The sequence below is a fragment of the Tamandua tetradactyla genome, chromosome 19 (assembly GCF_023851605.1).
Source record: "Tamandua tetradactyla isolate mTamTet1 chromosome 19, mTamTet1.pri, whole genome shotgun sequence".
Lineage (NCBI taxonomy): Eukaryota > Metazoa > Chordata > Mammalia > Pilosa > Myrmecophagidae > Tamandua > Tamandua tetradactyla.
In genome coordinates this window covers 37,702,912-37,724,670 of record NC_135345.1, presented here as the reverse complement: position 1 = coordinate 37,724,670, position 21,759 = coordinate 37,702,912, and the positions used below count along the sequence as shown (strand labels likewise).

At 33.8% G+C, this 21,759-nt stretch overlaps 1 protein-coding gene across 8 annotated transcripts in view; it reads right to left on the bottom strand.

Annotated features, from left to right (window-relative positions):
• Positions 1 to 21,759, bottom strand: part of DTHD1 (death domain containing 1) — a 109,228-nt gene that overhangs the window by 80,731 nt on the left and 6,738 nt on the right. For 7 of the 8 annotated variants that reach the window (XM_077136570.1, XM_077136571.1, XM_077136565.1 and 4 more), the window contains 2 exons: positions 18,963 to 19,142; positions 16,956 to 17,200 (listed from right to left, as the gene is read on the bottom strand). In XM_077136570.1, the coding sequence (XP_076992685.1) occupies positions 16,956 to 17,200; positions 18,963 to 19,142 (425 nt within the window). The remainder of the gene's footprint in view (positions 1 to 16,955; positions 17,201 to 18,962; positions 19,143 to 21,759) is intronic. The other variant, XM_077136569.1, reaches the window with a different exon arrangement.

Genomic DNA, 21,759 nt, shown 5'->3' with positions numbered 1-21,759 from the left:
TGCTATTCAATACTGTATTAGAAGTTCTAACCAGAGTAATTAGACAAGAAACAGAAAAACAAGGCATCAAAATTGGAAAGGAATAAGCAAAACTCTCACGGTGTTTGCAGATGATATGATACTATATGTTGAAAACCCCGAAAAATACACAGCAAAACAATGAATACAGCAAAGTGGCAGGTTACAAAATCAACACTCAAAAATCTGTAGTGTTTCTATGCCCTAGTAATGAACAATCTGAGGGGGAAATCAAGAAAAAAAATCTGTTTACAATTGCAATAAAAGAATAAAATATTTAGGAATAAATATAACTAAGGATACAGAAAACCTATACAAAGAAAGCTACAAGAAATTGCTAAAAGAAATCACAGAATACCTAAATAAATGGAAGGGCATACCATGTTCATGGACTGGAAGACTAAATATAGTTAATATGTCAATTCTATCTAAATTGAGTTATAGATTCAATGCAATACCAATTAAAATCCCAAAAATTTACTTTTCAGAAATAGAAAAACCAATAACCAAATTTATCTGGAAAAGCAGAGTGCCCCAAATAGTTAAAAATATCCAGAAAAAGAAAAATGAAGTCAGAGGTCTCACACTACCTGACTTTAAGGCATAATATGAAGCTACAGTGGTCAAAACACCATGAAACTTGCATAAAGATATATACTGACCAATGGAATTGAACAGAGTGTTCAGATATAGACCCTCTCATCTATGGACAATTGATTTTTGATAAGGCAGTCAAGCCAACTCACCTGGGACAGAATAGTCTCTTCAATAAATGGTGTTTAGAGAACTGGATATCCACCTGCAAAAGAATGAAAGGGGATCCATATCTCACACCCTATACAAAAATTAACTCAAAACGGGTCAAAGACCTAAACATTAGATCTAAGAACATCAAACTTTTAGAATAAAAGGTAGGGAAATATCTTAAAAATCTTAGAAGGCAATTTCCTAGATCTTACACCCAAAGCATGAACATTGAAGAAAGAAATAGATAAATGGGAACTCCTCAAAATTAAACACTTTTGTCCATCAAAGAACTTTGCCAAGAAAGTAAAAAGACAGCCTACACAATGGGAGATGATATTTGGAAAAGATATATCAGATAAGGGTCTAGTATCCAGAATATATAGAGATTATTCAACTCAACGACAAACAGACAAACAACCCAATTACAAATGGGCTAAAGACATGAACAGACACTTCTCAGAAGAGGAAATACAGATGGCCAAAAGGCACATAAAACGATGCTCAACTTCCCTGGCTGTTAGGAAAATGCAAGTCAAAATCACAATGAGATATCATCTCACATCCACCAGAATGGCCATTATCAATAAAACAGAAAACGACTAGTGCTGGAGAAGATATGGAGAAGGAGGCACATTTGTCCATTGTTGGTGGGAATGTCAAATGGTACAACTGCTGTGGAAGGCAGTTTAGAGGATCCTCAGGAAGTTAAGTATAAAATTGCCATATGATCCGGCAATACCATTGCTAGGAATCTATTCAGAGGACATGAGGGCAAGGATACAAACGGACATTTGCACACCAATGTTTATAGCAGGATTATTTACAATTGCCAAAAGATGGAAACAGCCCAAATATCCATCAGCAGGCGAGTGGCTAAACAAGCAATGGTATATACATATGATGGAATATTATGCAGCCGTAAGACAGAAGAAAGTCATAAAGTATGTAACAACATGGATGGACCTTGAGGACATTATGGTGAGTGAGATTAGCCAGAAACAAAAGGACAAATACTGTATGGTCTCACTGATATGAACTAACGTTAAGGAATGAACTTGGAAAATTTCACTTAAGAACAGAGGTCATCAGGAGATGGAAATAGGGTAGATATTGGGTAATTGGAGCTGAAGGGATACAGATTGTGCAACACAACTCATTATAAAAATTCAGAAATGGCTAGCACAATACTACCCAACTGTAGTACAATAATCCTAGTACACTGAATGAAGCTGAATGTGAGAATGATAGAGGTAGGAGGGCTGAGGGCACAAATGAAATCAGAAGGAAAGATAAATGATAAAGACTGAGATGGTATAATCTAGGAATGCCTAGAGTGTGCAATGATAGTGACTAAATGCACAAATTTAAAAATGTTTTTGCATGAACAAAGGAATGTCAATATTGCAGGGTGTCGAAAACAGATAGTAATACATATTTTAAAACTCTAACTTATGTGTGAGACTAAAGCAAAAAATGTTTATTTGGTTTTGTATTTTGACTAGTGCATTTCCTACTATAACTTATATGGACAGTTTAATGAAACACCGTAAGTGCATGGAACCTTGATTAGGGCATGAGATTTCGTTGGTTTGTCCAGAGTGATGTCACAATAAAACCCAGAGTGATGTCACAATAAAACCCAGAGTGTTTGAACCGTGAATAAAAAAGAACTTGCAATGTCCCCTTGGGGGAATAGTGGGAAAGAGGGAAAATTCAACTTCTCCATTTGGAGAAGGCCTGATATTCTCAGAAGCAGTAGGACAACAAAATCAATAGACTCAATTTTGGGGGGTTGTTCATATGAAACTTATCTCCACAAAATAGGCTAAGCCTACTTAAAATTAGCCCTAAGAGTGGCCCCCAGAGAACTTCTTTTGTTGCTCAGATGTGACCTGTCCCTCAGCCAACATGGTAAGCAAACTCACTGCCTTTTCCCTCTCTACATGGATATGACTCCCAGGGGTATAAACCTCCTGGGCAATGTGGGACAGAAATCCTAGCATGAACTGGGACTCAGCATCAAGGGTTTGAGAAAACCTTCTAGACTAAAGGGGAAAGAGAGAAATGAGACAAAATAAAGTGTAAGTGCCTGAGAGATTTCAAATAGAGTCAAGAGGTTATCCAGGAGGTTATTCTTACGCATTATAGAGATAACCCTTTTCAGTTTAAGGTGTGTTAGAGAGGCTAGAGGGAAGTGCCTGAAACTGTAGAAATGTGTTCCAGTAGCCATGTTTCTTTAAGATGATTGTATAATGATATAGGTTTCGCAAAGTGACTGTGTGATTGTGAAAATCTTGTTCTGATACTCCTTTTATCTACAGTATGGATAGATGAGTAAAAAATATGTATTAAAAATAAATAATGGGGAAACAAATGTTAAAATAAATTGGATAGAAGGAAATACTACTGGTCCATGAGAGGGCGGGGTAAGTTTGTATGTATGAGTTTTTTCTATTCTGTTTTTATTTCTTTTTCTGGAGTGATGTAAATGTTCTGATAAATGATCATGGTGGTTACTATACAACTATGTAATGATATTGTGAGCCATTGATTGCACACGAAGTATGGAATGCTCATACATTAAGAATATTCATGTTGTATATTGATTGGTTTTATTAATAAAAATTTAAAAAAACAGCAAAACTGCATTTCAAGGAAAAAGATGAAATAAAGATATTTTTATGCAAGTAAAACATAAGTTCATAACCAACAACATTAAAGACTTTCTAAGAAATATTATTCTGTAAAAGGAAAATAAGCACAGAAAAAGTCTGAGAGACAAGAAAGAATGGAGAGCATTAAAATGCCAAATTTGTATATAAATATAAATATCTAAAATTTATTTTATGTATAATATTTTATATTGTACATAATATATTATACATTATAAATATATAAAATATATTTATATTAAACTACAAAATAATAAAATGTATCAACTTTGTGGGATTGTTTCTAAATTGGCCAAATAAAATGGTGGAAAATTCGGACTGCAAATCTGGGGGGATGGGGAAGATCAAATTAAAATGCACTAGGGTTCTAATTATTGTGTGTGTATGTGTGTATGTGTGTGTGTTTTCTAGAGAAATTTAAGACACTTTAAGTTCCAGGACTTCTTAAATAAACATGCATCATACAATTCCAAGAGTGACTACCAAAATAATGAAAATAAAATATATTAACTCTAAATAAATGAAGAATAGAATTAAAAACAACTTAATGCAATTTATCCCCCAAAATAGTTTTTTAAAAAGAAGTATAGACATAAGGTGCTCTAGAAAAAAATAAAGAATGTAGGAACAGATTCAAATAAGCCAGTAATCACAATAATCTTAAAAAGATTAAACTTGTTAGGTAAAAGACAGTGCTCAGCAGTTTAAGTAAACAGGGGCCAGCTGTATGTTGTTTAGAAAAGACACATCTAAAATAAAAGAAAATAAAAACTAGAAAGTAAAACTAAGGGAAAAAACATACCATGCAAATGTTAAACCAATTTAAAAAAATAAGCTAAGCTACGTCTATGATATCTATACTAATTTCAGACAAATTAGACTTAAAGACAGAAAGAATAAAGTTAGACTACTACATAATGATAAGAATTTTAATACATCAGTAAGGTATATAAATTAAAACCTATGTCCATAAAATTGTCTTAAAAGACAAGAAGTAAAATTTGATAGGTAGAAATTAAGCCTTTCAACATATTACTAAAAAAGCACACGTGGAAAATTAAAAACACACATCTAAATAATTCAAAGATCAGTGAAAAAATCATACTGGCATATAACTGTAACTCAGAAATGAACAAAAATAACATCACTCACATTGATATTTATCAAATGTAATGAAAATATTTCTTTGAAAGAAATTTATTATTAAGTGACTTTATTAGAAAACAGCAAATAAAAATAAAAGTAGGTCTGTACCCACCTAAAATTATTATTTACAAAAAATAGACAAAGAATAGAATAAGACCAAAGGATTCAAGGAAGGAAATAATCAGGTTGAGAGCAAAAATCAATTAAATGAAAAACAATACTTGATAGAAAATAACAACAAAACTAAAGGGAGGCTTTCTTGAAAGATACATAGAGAAACTTTAATTAAGACTGATAAAACTAAAAGAGAAAAAGCATACAAAATAATAAGACTCAAAAAGAGATATAACTACATACCCAGAGATAATTTAAAATAATGACTATGCAAAAAGAATAATTTTCTACAAAAATATTACTTGTCAACTCTGGTTCAAAAAGAAATAGTCTAAAGAGCCTCAAATGATCAGGAAATTAACATAATAGTTAAAAATCTTCCCCAGAAGAAAAATCTGCCAGGTAGTTCTGTAGATCCATTTTACCAAACTTTCAAGGAACAAATCATTCCGATTTTGGACTAACATCCAGAGAATAAGAAAAGGGGTCATTTTCACCAATTCATTCCATGAGGCCAAAACTCGGCAAGGTCACCACCTTAAAGGGAAACTACTGACTGAGCTCACTCATGAATTTAGCAGCAAAATTCCGAATCAACTATGTATTGGCAGACCAATTCCAGCAGGTACTGAAGATAATATATCATGACTGAATTGAGTTTCTCCAAGGACTTACAGGGTGTTTTCACTTTAGAAAAATCTATAAAAGTAATTCACCACATCAACAACTTAAAATAGAATCCTGTAACGTGCCAGTAGTTACAGAAAATGTATTTTAAAATCCAACACCCATGAAAAAGACTTTTTAGTCAACTAGGAATAGAAGGAAACTCTTAAATTGTTAAACATGCATGCCTAAAACCAACAGCACATACCCTTCTTAAAGTTGAACGATAGAAGCATTTTTTAAAGCAAAAGCAAGACAAGGATGACCGTTACCACCATTCCATTAATAACATACTAGATCATAATCAGTGCAGAAAGATAAGGAAAAGAATTTGAGAACGTAATGACTAATAGGGAAAACAAAACTCTTATTGTCTGAGGATACCTGATAGTTTACATAGAAAACTTGAAAGAATTTTTGGAAAAAATAATTAGCAACAATGAGAGACTTTAGAAAGGTGGGTGGCTTCAAGACCATTGCATAAAAACCCACTACATCCATATATATTCCAACAAGCAGAAAACAGAATTTTAAAATAGCACTTATGATAGCAAGAAATTAATGTAGTATCTGTGAAGAAGTATAGCAAAACATGTACAGTACATGTATGGAGATATTTATTACACATCGTTGAAAGGCATTAAAGAACTAAAGAAATAGAAGCATATATTATAATAATAGATAAAAAGGTTAAATAGGTAAAGATGCCACTTATCCCCAAATTGACTTGTAGGTTAGAGGTAATTTTTATTGAGATTTCATTAAAAATTGAAAAGAGAAATTGAATTCTCGTGGAGCATGACAGAATAATTCTAAGTTTCATATATCAGGGAAAGATTTGAGGCAAAAAAGAAGTTTGGAGGATGAATGAGAGAAGATAGCTGAGTAGATGCTTCAGGAATCAGTCCCTTTACCAGGACAACTGTTAATCCTACAGGAGTTGTCTGAATAAATTATTTTGAAACTCTGGAGAACAGGAGAACACTGTACAGCATTGAGGGATGAGCAGGAAGAAGAAATGGGTAAATTACGATAAATTTCTCTCTCCAAGTGGCAGCTATCATCACCCAGGCCTCCACTTTTGCAGCAGGTAGCGGTGGGGTTTGCTCCACGCATAGGTTGCTGATACCATGAAGGGACACAAAACTTTACTTTTCCAAGATCTGGGGTGGGCACAGGGTAATTTCTGACCATAACTTTTGGTATTAGCTATTTATTTAGGATCGCTGAGGACCAAGCTCTGAGGGTGACCCTTGTTCCAGCCCACACCAGTCAAAAGCAGTAGAGGAAACTTAAAATTGCTGCACTTCCTCAGAGCTGCAGAACACAGTTAAAGGGCTGCATCTGCTAGGCAGGTCAAGAAAGCACAGCTTTTGGAGACATGGAAGAAGCTTCTGGTGTTCTTCCTGGACCCTCATTCATCACGTCTTCAGATGGGAACTTGCTTTGCTTCCTTGGTGTAACCCTGGTGTTGTTCCAGCCAGGAAATAATGACTTGGGAAACACCTCTTTTGTAGGCATCCCTGTCCTAGAGCAGCTGGAGACAAGGAGAGCAGTTAATAAACAATTGAGGCAGACAGCCTGGGCACAGGCCTGCTTTATGTCCAGCAGTGAAACATCTGGGAGAGGGAGAGGATCTCTCTCCTGGGGAAGGAGAAGCAGTGTTCATTCTCCTGTAAACAGGGGAACTCCTAAGGCCACTAGCAAGCACAAGTCCAGGATAAGTCACAGGCCCCTAAAAGGCATGGAGGACCCCACACTTTACATTCTTCCTGATAGCAGTGCTGACATCAAGAAAATCTGTGCCATATCACCAGTTGGTTACAAATTCAAGAAACAGACATCTCAGGGACTAAATCCCAGAGTTAATATATATATTTAATTTTTATATATATAATTTTTATACTTATATAAAATTAATTTATTAATTTATTTTTGCCAGGGCAGGCACTGGGAATTGAACCCAGGTCTCCAGCATGGTGGGCAAGAACTCTGCCTGCTGAGTCACCGTAGCCTGCCCCAGAGTTAATATTTTTAAATATTAAAAAGTATAATGTGCATCAATAGCCTGCAAGACAAAGAAACAGGAAATGGTAGCCCATCCAAAGGAACATGGAGCAAATCAGAAAACATAGTCTTATCCAAGAAACCAGACTATGGACATACCAGACAAAGACTTTAAAATATGACTTTCAATATGCTCAAGGGGATGAAAGAAAACAACACAAAGAACTAAAGGATATCAGGAAAACAATAAATTAACAATATGAGAATTTCAGCAAAGAGAAATTTTAAACAGGAAATGAACACAACTATTAAAGTGGAAGACCACAATAAATGAAATGAAAAATTCCCAGGAGGGTGTCAACAGTAGATTGGAGCTGGCAGAAGAAACAATAAGCAAACTAGATGACAGTGCAGTTTAAACAAGACTGGCTGAAAAGCAGAAAGAAAAAATAATTACAAAAAGTTGAAATAGACAAAAAGACCTCTGGACAACACCAAATATAACAATATTCGCATTGTGGAGACCCCAGAAGGAGAAGAAAAAGAGTAAGTGCAGGAGGAATATTCAATGAAACAATGGAAGAACTCTTCCTTAACTTAGCACAAATGTGAATACGCGCATTGATGAAGCTGAGAGAAGCCAAACAGGGCGAACCTGGCCAACAAACAAACAAACATCCCATCCCATCTGATCAAACTATTACATGCAAAGAACAAGGAGAGAGTTCAGAAAGCTGCAGGAGAAAAGCAACATGTTATGTAAAAAGGAATCTTCATTAAATTGTGTGCTGATTTCTCATCACAAACCATGGAGGCAAGAAGGCAGTGAGTTGGAATATTTAAAGTGCTGAACGAAAACAATTGCCAACCCAGAATTTTATAGCCATCTAAACTTTTTTTTAAAATAAGGAAGAGATTAAGTCATTCCCAGAAAATCAAGAGCTGAGGGAATCACCACTAGACCGAACCTACTAGCAATATTAATGGGAGTTCTTCTTCAGACTGAAAGGAAGTACACTAGACAGTGGTTCAAAGTGGCATAAAAAAAAAAGAGCCCTGGAAAAGGTAATAATTTGTATAATTGTAGGTGCAGTACTATTTTATTGCTTTTCTTTTTTCTTTTTTTTTTTTTTTTGGTGTATAACTCCACTTCTTACTTCCTACAGGTACTAAAATACAAAGGAATAAAAAGTAATGATAAATCTACTATTTGGGAATACAATATACAAAGTTATAATTTGTAGTGAGTATTTAAAAAGTCAGGAGAGATAGAGCAATATAGGAAGAGTGTAAGTGTATGCTACTGAAATCAAGCTAGCTTCAAATTAATACAATTATTATATATTTAGGGTATTAAATTTTAACCCCATGGTAAACACAAGGAAAATATATGAAAAATATATCCAAACAGAAAAGAGAAGGCACCCAATATATGACAACACAAATAATCAAATAAATATGAAAGTAAGCATTTACAGAAGAATTGAGGGACAAAAAAAAGGCATAAGACTTATAAAGACTAAATAGCAAATGGCAGAATAAAGTCCTGCATTATCAGTAGTGACTCTAAATGTGAATGTATTAAACTCTCCAGTCAAAAGATAGAGCTTGGAAGAATGGATAAAAAAATGCATGAGCCAACTATATGCTATCTGTAAGAGAATAATTTTTAATTAAAAAATACAAGCAGGTTAAAAGTGAAAGGATGGAACAAAACATGGCCACAAGAGTAACCAAAATAGAGCTGTGGTAGCTATACAAATATCAGATAAAATAGACTTTTAGTAAAAAACTTATGTGCTTCAAATAAGGTCAGTATATAATGATAAAGGGGTCAATTCAATGAGAAGACAAAACAATTGTAAATATGTATGCATCTAACAGCAGATCTATAAAATATGTGAAACAAATATGGGTAAATTTGAAGAGAAAAATTCATGGTTCCACATTAATTGCAGGAGATTTCAATACACCACTTTCAAAATGAATAGAACATCCTGACATAAAATCATAAAGAAATAAAAGACTTGAATGATACTCTTAACAGACATTTATACAACATTTCACCCAATAGCAACAGAATATACACTCTTCTCAAGTATGCATGGATCATTCTCCAGGATAAAGCATATCTTAGGTAACAAAGAAAAGACCTAATAAATTAAAAAATATTGAAATTGTACAATATTAATTATTGACCACAATGGGATGAAACTAGAAATCAATAACAGGAAAAAATGGAAAATTCACAAATTTGTGGATATTAAGCAATATACTCTTAAACAACCAGTGGGTTAAAGGAGAAATCAAAAGTGAAATTGGGAAGTATATTAAGGTGAATGAAAATAAAAATACAACATGCCAATACTTATTGGATGAAGCTAAGGTGGTGCTGAGAGGGAAAGTTATAGCTTTAAATGCTTACATTCAAAAAGAGAAAATTTCAAATCAGAGACCTAACCTCAAAATTAGAAAAATTAGAAAAAAAAAAAAGTAATCTAAACCCAAAATGAGCAGAAGGATATAAACAACAAAGATTAGAGATAAATGCAATGGAGAATCAGAGGAACAATAGAGAGAATCAACAGAACCAAAAGCTGGTTCTTTGAAAAGATCAATAGAATTGGCAAATACTTAGACTGACAAAGAAAAAAAGAGAGAGGAGAAAAGGAACTAAAATTAGAAATGCAAAAAAGGATATCACTGACCCCACTGAAATAAAAATGACTCTAAGAGGTTTTATGAACAACCGCATGCCAACAAATTAGATAACCTACTTGAAATGGACAAATTCAATAATCACATAAACTACCTACACTGTCTCAACAAACCAATAACTAGTAAATTGATTGAATCAAATCCCAACAAAGTAAAACCCAAGACCAGATGGCTTCACAAGGGAATTTTACCAAACATTCCTAGAAGAATTAGCATCAATTCTGTTTAAAAGCTTTCAAAAAATTGAAGAAGAGGGAACACTTCCAAACTATGGAAGCAACTCAAGTGTCCATCAAATCATGAATGAATAAAAAAAAAATATGGCATGTACACACAATGGAATATTATCCAGCCATAAAAAGAATGATGTTCTCATACATACAACAGCATGGATGAACATTGAAGACAACATGTTGAGTGAAATGAGCCAGACACAAAAGGACAAATATTTTATGATCTCACTAATATGAAATTATTAATATAAGCAAATTTTATAGACTCAGAATCTAGAATATAGGTTACCAGAGTAAGGGTAGGAAATGGGTGTTAAGACTTAAAAGATAACAGTTTCCATTTGAGAACAGTTTAGTAATGGATGTTAGTGATTGCAGCACAACATTGTAAATGCAATATCAGCACTGAATTATGTATTTGTAGTTCAAAGGAGAAAATTTTGATTGCATATATGTGTCTAGAATAACTTTATTTTTAAATCTATGGAGCTGCACAGCACAACGACTATAGACTAAACCATAGACTGTAGCTGATAGTACAATTGTAGCAAATTTATCATACCAATGCAAGGTGTTGACAATAAGGTGGTACATGGGGATCCTATATTTTATGCATGATTGTTCTGGAAATCCTCAACTTCTCTACTTACAAAAAGAGAGGGAAAAAATGAATTCTCCTGAAGAAAAACATGAGTGATTTACCTACTAAAAACTAATACTTATTATAAAGCTATAATGATTAAGACAGTGTTATATTGGTTCTAGGGGGAAATAATCAATGAAAAAAAATAGAGGCCCCAGAACTTGGGTATTTATTGGGAGGGCATTGCAGATTGTTGAGGAAAAAAAGAAATAACCATTCAACATATGATGCTGGGACAATATTTTTCTACATGGGAAAAAATTGAATTCCTACCTCACACTGGATGCAAAAATCAATTTTGGAGAGAATGAAGACATATGAAAATCCAACCCCTTAAATGAGAAGATAATAAAGATTATAAATTCAGGATATAAAAGTATTTTATGTCCAGGACACATGTGGCGTATTTCTCAGGGACTGGAGCCTAGCCAAACTTAAAATTTTTTAATGTTTCTCTCCCTCTCTAGGTTCACTCTCTGCCCCCCATATCTGTAACCTAGCTCACTGTTCCCCCCTTCCCCCTCTTGTCGTAGACCGCCCATTTCCATAGCCCACCACAAAACAACAGGCCTTCCTGTTATTCTCTATACTTCCCTATCCCCGAAACATACCCTTCTGCCTAGCAACTGCCGCTAAGCTTCTGTGAGTGGCTGCCTCCTCTTGACGTGTGCGCCCAAGACTCCACCCCTCCCCGAGAGTACTTAAGCCCCACGCTTACCCCGCTCTGGGTCGTCCAAGCCCCGGGGTCTTCGGACCCCAGACGTCTCACTCCTCGGGTTCCCGGGTGGCCCATCCCGGTGTGTATCGATAAAAGCGTTAACCCGAATCTGGCCTCAGTGAAGACTTTTCTCGCGACCGCCGGCTGGGGAAAGTGCCGGCTCCAGCTTACCCAGGTTAATTCCCTGCGAGCTCGCCCCCAAAACCACCCAGTGTACCAGTCCCGCTGCCCGACTAAAGCTATCAGCGGCAACACAAAAGCACTAATCATAAAATGAAAACATGACAAATTTGCAAATATATATAAAAATACAGACCACAAATTGACAAAGGATTAGCATGGAGAATTTTAAAAAATCCTACAAACCAACATGAAAAATATAAAAGAAAGAAATTTATACCTTTGATACATAAGAAAACAAAACATAAAAAGATAGTAGCAGCATAGTAGTCAGAACTTGCAGATTAAAACCGCAATGAGAGCCACTCTACACCTATTAGATTTTCAAAATTATAATATTTGACAATACTCAAAATTGGAGACGATGAGGAACACTGGTGGTGAGATTGTAAATTTTTTAATTGGAAACAATCCAAACGTCCATCAATAGAAGAATAGATAAATGGAATTTAGAGTCATACAATGGAAAATGATACAGAACTAAAAATAAATGTAACATGTCACAATAAGATGAATCTTAGAAACACAATCATAAGTGGAAAAGAGCAAGTTCTATAAGATTATACACTGTAGTATATCATTTTTATAAGCCCCAAACACTACCAAACCACATGGGATATTCTGTAGGGATGAATGCAAGTATATTTCAAAATAACAGTTATCTATGGTGAAAATTAGGAGAAATCATGATAGGGAGGCAGGGGATGTGATGAGGAAGGGAAAAGTATTTATTAATAATATTCAACTTCTTAAATTATGTGGTAGCTTTACCAGTTGCAAAATTTTTATGTGATATATATTACAGATATCCTTGGTATGGCTCACATATTACAATTGAACAAGATAGTCTTAAAACCAATTGGAATGATATAGAAAACTTCATTAATTTCATGAGCAAAAAACATTTTCACTTCTAGTTCTCTAAATTTTTCTTGCATAACATGGAATAGATTTTTACTTAACAAATTCATTACTGTTGAGATATCTTTACTGGCTCGTGATTAAACTCTCATCATTTCCTCAGAAATAATTCAGACATGAATGAATATAATGCAGCACAGACTTTTTATTCTTATAATTCAGACTGTAGTTTTGCCTCAGATAGCTCTCATCTTTTCTACTTGATGAGGCATGGATGACTTCATTGTGTTTCCATTTCCATAAATAATGTTCAACTGGCTTTCACCCTTTTATGAAAGAATGTTAAATAAAAAGTTGAGATAAATTCTAATTTGATTGTTTTACTCTGCACAGAATGGAGAAAATATATCAACCATGTCTGGCACTAATAATAACAGATCATATTATAATATATCAATTTAGCGTTGTCAACAGTATAGATAAATTATTAATGCAATTTGCATCTCCAGAAAATTATTTATTAATTTATTTAATTAACCTAAGATTTCTGAGCACCTACTATGTTGTAATTATGCTGAGTTATTATAAATGGTAAAGTGCACATAGTAATTCAGTATGATACAGGACCTGTACAAAGGATAGGGCTGGCCCCAAAAGTGAGAAGCAATCAATCCTTCCTGAAAATCTTAAGACAACTTGATAGAAAAAAAAAAAAGAGTTGAGCAGCAATATACAGAATGAGTTAAGAGCTCTTCAGCAAAATATGGTAGAAAAAGTATTTCCTAGCAGAGACATGATATGCAAAGTAAAGAAAGAGATTTCCAGCAACTTGGCTAATTGAACTAATGACAAATAGTGATCTTTGCACTGCATAGGATTTCTGGACAAATGTGATGTACACACACACACACACAAAGTTGAACTAACTCAAAAACTGGAAAGAAAACCAGAGGATCTGGAAATAGAAAAGGAAACTAGAGGAACTGATTCTATGTACACTTCCTCCTTACTCCTTCCCCACCCTGCCCAACCCCCAACCACACACACACACACACACACACACACGCACACACGCAACACTGGTGTTGGGTGCTAGAATTTATCATCCACTAGTGGGCATGAGATACAAACTCCAACTGCACAAGCAGAGAGCTGGAACTAACTCAACCCTTAATCTGGGATCTAGAAGGAAAGCATTGGCCATGAAAAAGGGAGACAACAATCACAACCCAAAGCCCTTTACCTACTGAATCAAGAAAACAACAAGGAAGTACATGAAATCTGCTTTGAGTTGGGAGGGAGAGGGAAAAAAGCTGATGTTTAGCTCTGATGACAAATTTACAATCAATAATTGGAAATGAACTTCTAGGGATGAGAGTCGAACAATAGAATTAGTATGATAGATAGTATACTGGATTATACTATGCTAATAGGTGATACAACACTAAAATCGTGCTCATAGACAGTCAATAGAATAACTTGAATAAGATTATAAAATGAGTATATATAGAATGATAAAAAGGATAAAGTTAGTAATGGAAAAAATAATGAAAAGACAGAGCAGCTTTGGAAAAAGAAAGATTTAAAATATATAGCAACAGCCTTTTTACAAATGAGTATATGATTGAAAATGCAGTTTAAACAACTGATGGGAAAATTACTATTATGGATTGAATTGTGTCACTCATAATAATATATTTAATTCCTAACACATAGTCCCATAAATGTGAGCCTACTTGGAAATGGGATTTTTGAAGATGTTATTCAATAACACTTTTAATATATGGCTCCACTCATATGAAATTTTCAGTGCGGACAAATCCATAGAGACAGAAACTTTATTAGTAGCTGAGGATGAGGGGTATAGGAGTGGGGGAGCAATTACTAACAGTATGCATTTCCATTTAGAGTGATGAAAATGTCCTTAAATTAGATTGTGATGTTGGTGACATAACTCCATGAATATACTAAAAAACATTAAATTGTACACTTTAATAGTACAATTTAAATAGTAAAATATTGTATGTGATTTATACTTAGATAAAAAAAGTTCATTTAGGGCTTCAAAGTTTGAAAAATATCAAAAGAAAGGCACTAATGTTCTTGATTATAATCTCTGATTTTGAAGTTTTTAATTTTAACTTTTTATTTATACTTTTCTGAATTTTTCAAGAATAAGCAATTTGGAATTTTAGAAAACTGAAAAAATCAAAGAAGAAAAATAAATATTGCAAAGATGTAGAACTTCTCCCCACCCCCCAACACCCTGACACACATACACAAAACAAAATAAAAACAAAACCAGGAACATGCATTGAGAGAGAAGTAAATTGGCAAGTGAATTCAACAATGTCTACTTAGGATAACTTTACTTAAAACAGAATAGTAAAATGGTGGTATTGTAGCTAAAGAAGCAAAAGGCATTTAGTGCGAGGAAAGTATTAAGACATGCTTCAGATTTTCATGAAATTAATATGAGCAAATTATTACACAACAAAAATTATTTTTGCTTCTTTGGCCAGAAAAATATTGAAAAAGGGTTAGTTGTTTGCTGGTACGATTTTGAAGTGGTTAATACCTTGGTCAGGATATAGCAACAGAGTGAAAGGACTCAAATGATTGAAAGGCAAAATTAGCAAGCAGTGCTGATGGCTTGGATGAAATCAAGGATAATACAAAGACCACACCAGATTTTCTCTTGATGGCAGAGAAGTTGGCTAAGGGACCATTTTGATGGAAAGGTCATCAACTCTATTATCATTTTCCAGAATCAGGATTCCTAGGAATCCTGGTTTGAATTCTAACTCCCCAGTTTGTTATATGACCTTTGTCAAAATATTTAAACTCTTTGAGCTTTGAGTTTCCTTATTTTTAAAATGGCAATGTCAGTACCTAATTCAGGAAGTTGTTTTAAAGATTACATGAAAAATTACATTAAGACACTTAGCATAATGCCGGGTCCGTAAGTCTCAAAAATGTTTAACAACGTACCATAATTCAATCGGGTGGAATTGGGTGAAGGGTACAGAGGATCTTTCTGTACATTTTTCTTGCATCTTTCTGTAAATCTATGACTACTTCAATATGAAAAACTCTCAAATTTATTAACAATCTGGTGTATGAATTGTATTGTGCCATTGTGTTAATATTTTACTTACCAAATGAAGGAATCAAGGATAAGGGATACAAGCAATTTTGTTACAAAGAGCATACATATTTTTAAATACATATAGATCTTTTAATGGGTATTCAGGAGAAAATGTCTTAATCTATTAGACTCGCACATTTTAAAGTGAATGCCCCAGAAATGTTATGTCTTTTAATCTCAGTTTTTCATCATGTAAAGGAACATGGATTAGCTAAATTGCCATGAGATATCGTTTGGGTAGCAAAAGCATATATAGCTGGGTCAGTCTATATTTCTATATATTCTCTCAATTATCTAACACTAGAAAAAGCTTGATTTCTTCTCCCAGCTACAACCTAACAAAGTTTCCAATTTTCTAAATTGCAAGTATGGTGGATAAAAGCAAATAATCCACTTCTAAATTTCTAGACTGGTAGCCGCAAAAACAAGGAACAATAGCTACCTACAGACATTATCAGAAATAGTTAGGAATCCAGACCAGCCACTTACTAGCGGCAGGTACTTGTACAAGTATGAATGAGATAATGTGTACAACGTGCCTGCTACATATTAGCATCTCAATTAATAGTAATTGTTATTGCAATTAAGTCTGTGAAGTTATATCTCCCTCTTCTGATTTTTCAGAGGAATATGTGTCTCATTGGTGGGAATTCTGTTTAATTTTAAAGATTAAGGGAAGAAGGAATCCACTTATTTAGAAAACATAGATACAAATTGATTGTTTTTCAGAAAAGGTCACGTTAATCAAATTACTACATTAACAGAACACTTTTAAATATAGAAATTAAAATCACTATACTACATCTTTGTTATTAAGCATATCACAAGTATTTTGAAATAAAGGGCTAATTTTTAACCTCCCTTCTTTCTCTTACCAGTTGCATACTTCGGGATATTTTATGACTAAAATTATTATCTTTCGTGGACCCACAGTACTCTTTTGTTTCTCAGTACTCTTTTCTTTCTAGATAAAATATTACATAATATTTCAATACTGACATTTAAGTGCAAGAAATTTGATTATAGTCTTAATCATATAAGATTCTTATCCAACTATTTAAAGGTATATTAAAATATTACTCACCTGTTAAGGCATAAAGGAATTACCCTGTTTTTCGTGACACTGGCTATTCTTTTATGATTTATCTCAGAGCCCATATTCATTTGATCAAGGACTGGAGAACAAGGTAGGATTATAGTGATTGGCTTCTGAAAAGGATGTGTTGATGGGTGCTGAACATAAATCAGAGGGCTTGTGGATACCACCGAGTAGGCAGTATCTTGCTTTGTTTTTAAATATACCACCAGAGATGGGTCAATTGGTTGGACCTAAGTAAAGAAAAAATACAGAGAGAAATACATATTCTCATCTTTTAATATCAATAAATACAAAGCATCACATATTTCTCAGGCAACATTCTGAAAATTTTACAGAACTTAGTTTTATGCACAAACTCTTCCTTAGAATTCTGTCTCTAACCACCCACACCAAAGCATCTCTTTAAATATAAGATTATAAGACTTCAGGTTCTTTGAATTTGCTTGGCACTCATCATTTACACTCTTAGTTATATGTGCTGTGTATATATATATAAATGTATTTATGTATGTATATGTATATGTATTGTGCATGTACATACAATCACACATATAAAGGTTATTATTGGGACATGTGGGAAAATTTGACTATATGCCATATATTGGTAATAGTGTTATATTCAGTAAATTTCTGGAATGTGATCATTTATTGTGACTGTGGGGGAAAATGCCCCCCTGTCTTTTCCTAACAGAATGTACTGAAATATTTGGGTTTTAAAGATCTTGATGTCTGCTACAAGTATCAAATTATATATAGAGAAAAAAGAGATAAAGCAAATATATCAAAATGGGGCAAACATTTGTTATCATCTTCCTGTATCATTTCTAAAATTTGAAAGTTTTCAAAATAAAAGAGAAAAATATTTTGGTATTATACAAATTCAGGATCTTTCTTCTACTATACTTATTAATATGCATTGATTAAATTTGCACTGAGACTCTAAATCGTATAAAGAAATTAGCTGGCAACAGCACCACATTAGAACATAGCATCTGGGCCCCTTGTGGACTGCCTTTCTGAAATCTGGGTTCCCTGTCCTATGTTATAAATAGCCAAGAAATACTCTTAATTGTAGGCAGCAAATGACCTAGAAAACAAAATAGACATTTTACTTAATTTCTAATTAGAGCTATTATTAGAGCAAGTGATCCTTAGAGACTAGAAAAAAAACAAGACTATATTTACTAAAATGTTTCCTCTAACATCAGAAAGGCTAATAATAAAAATAGCGAACATTTCCCAAATTTAGAAATCTAGGGGACATATTTATGAAGGAAATATTCATAAAATGTTTTCTTCCTAAACTTTTTTCTTCACTTTCCATTTATGTTAATGTAGTGGGGAAAATAGAAAGAACATGGGGGGCTTGAAGCTGGAAGGACAGGGAGTATTATTTGAGGAACTAAATCTAAAATTTATATTAATATATCATGATATACTTGCAGATAGTGTTTGTATATATTAAATCTTCATTCAGAAAGAAAAGCTAGGGCAGGCCATGGTGGTTCAGCAGGCAGAGTTCTCACCTGCCAAGCCAGAGATCTGGGTTCGATTCCTGATGCTGCCCATGGGGAAAAAAAGCTAATGTTTCACAATTAATATAGCCAAGTATTCATCATAATGAAAATTGTAATTGATTGGTTTCTTTTATACTACTAGCCTTTCAGATGAAAATCTTACGTGAATTTCTAAAAGTCTGGCTTCAGCTCTATTGTGGACCATCAATATGCGTTTTTGTAAATAAATATAAATGAAACAATGCAAAAAAAATAGCTAGGCTAGTCTTTCAAATAAATCAGTGACTTATTTGGAATATGAATCAATATGCTTAAAATCATCCCTTTATCACAGATATCACCATATGCTTGGTCATCACAAGTATACGATTAGTTTATTGTTGTATTAAACATTTGTATCCCCTTCATCCTTTAGGATCGTGCTTGATAAAATGCAAAATCTGTGAGAAGGAATTCACTAATTTTTAAAATTTACCTTCACTTGTACAAGCACCGGTGAGTTGAAAGCTCCTGGAGGGTAATTTAAGGATATTCGGGAATCCATACTTGGCTTAAGAGTAAGACCTTTCTTTGTAACTGTGAAGGACTCTCTCTTTAAACAAGACACAACAGAGAAGATTCCCAACTTGTAAACTTTCACTTCGGCACAGGTGCCCTGTATAGATTAAAGGACATTAAAACAAGCTACAAGACTGTTTAGGGGGAGTACATACTGCATGTGGAAAATATATGTGCTATGGAAAATATTATGTTGCTGTTATGGATTAAATTATGTTCCCCAAAAGATACAGCCGAAAGTATGAATCCCAGGGGTTCAGTACTTGTGACCTTATTTGGAAATAGGGTCTTTAAAAACAGAATTAGTTAAAATCTAGACCAAACTGGATTATGGTGGGCACAAATCCAATATGACTGTTATCCTAATAAGAAGAGGGAAATTTGGGCCCAAAGACAGACCAGAAACAGAGAGAAGGCCATGTGAAGACAGCATAGAGATTGCAGTGATTATCTAAAGCCAAGGAACACCAAGGATTTCTGGTAAACACCACAAGCTGGAAAAGACAAGGAACCATTCTCCCTACAGGAAGCAGAGAGGGAAATAAACATATTTCTAAATTTAAATTAAATTTCAACATATCGCTATATATATTTATAATGAAAATCACATTCAGTGTTTTCACAAATATTAATTGCCTCTGGAATCCTAGCCCGCTTTGGAAGAAAGGATTCTAAATATTCCCCTTTCTCTAGGACTTTTAATACTGTTTAAGGGAATTCCAAAGACTGAAATTTCATCTTTTGGGTCATTTAGCAAATGCTATAGCACACCTACTATCAGCAAATTTTTCCTTCTGACAGCTCAAAACCTCTTTAGGTACCAAAGTAAAATAATTTTCTCTGTTTCTCAATAAAGTGGAAAAAGATGACTGCAGAGAGATGTTCTGTGTTTCTTTTTATATAGTAACATTTAAATGTGTAATGCATACACGCAGGCACCTATTCAAGCTTTTTATCACACAAAAAGGAACTGAGTACATACTTGAAAACAAAATGATCTACATATATAATCATCAAAGCTTAAAATGAGGAGAAAGATTTAGGAGTAATTTGGTCTATTCATGCTTCTCCAAACAGCAGCCGGCTCCACCCCAGCATCGGTAGAAAATCACGCATACATACACATACAAACATTTCAGGGACAATCACAATGGAAAATAATCTATCATTTGAAAGCTGACTAAGAAAGAGATTTCACAACATCACTGCAAGACTCCATCGTTGGGAAAATTCAAGGTATGATGAATGTTGTTTTGGCCAGAGGGAAAATGGCGAAAGGAAAAAAAGAAAGGTTTTCTGGGAACTAATTGTTGCTGTTGCATTAAAGCACTGAGTACATTTGGCAGGTACTGGGGAAAACCTCCCATAAGAGTTTTCAAGCAGGGGAGTGTCATGAAAAGAACTTGGATGATATACATATATATTTTTTATTCCAGAATTAGAATTCTTAAATGTTATATGATCCTCATAATAATTTTTGGAAGGAATCCAGAGTTTAAATTTCCTTGAGCCAAAAATAAGGATAACTACCATTTTAAAGTAAAAGCATTTTTTAAATGTAGATAGTAGTTGTCTTATATATACTTTTGCTTGTATTTTCCATACATTCATTTGCTAAATATCTTGATTATCCATTTTGTGAAAGGCACAGGTGCTATGGGCAGTTTTTCTCTTTTATTATGACATTCACATGGCCTGGCCAAAATTAAAAACCCTACTCCAGGGCAGTGCTGACCAAACTATTATACCTACAGCCTCCATTGACTGAATGTAAAATATATGAGTTGCATGAATTGGACTAAATAATTAGAACAGGCCTACTTTCATATTCAACTTCTTTATAACTCAGAAAATACCAAAAGCAAAAAAGAAAGAGATGTATTATAGTTTCCCATATGCATGGATTTTTTTTTCATTTAGCCCCTGAACTTCTCTTCAAATAATAGCAACTTACATATAAAGGTAAAAAAAAAAAAAAAACAAAAAGCCCCAAATATTTTAATTGTTTAAAGTGGCCCACAGAATACCTTAAATATTAATTTCCATCAACTCTATGTTAAGGTCAAATTTTGTGTGTATTCTCTCTTTCTAACGTATGGATTTAGGACCATAGAGGGTCTTAGAGTTATTAGAAGGCCTACCATAACATGTGTAAGAATTTATTAACAACTAACACTTATTTATAGGTTTCTTTTGATCTTTTTAAGTGTATTATCTCCTTTAGTCCTCATAATACTGTCAAATAGCACTATTATTGTGTATATTTTTCATATGACAGCAAGGTTAAATAACTTGTCACCTAAGAAAGTAGGAACCAGATTTCAAATCCAGTCCATCTGTCTCCTCAGCCAACATCATAACTACTACATTACATGGACTTCAATAAACAGATTAAACACCATTTACAGATTTAATAAATATCTCACAGACACACACACAAATGTACACAAACACTATTTTCACTTTTTACATATTTTCCCAACACATAAATGATAAAAATAAAGCTACTATCATCCATGGATTTAAAATATTTTAAATTTAGACAGAAGTCATGACATACTGCAATGCCTGCATGGAGTTAATTAGGCCATGAGGTTAGTGATTCCCAGAAGAAAAACTAACATTTACTGGGTCCTGACCCCCGTTTTCCAGTTCTAACTAACTTTGGCCAACAATTCCTGCCCTTTGATTTTTATGGATGGCAAGAAAAGCAT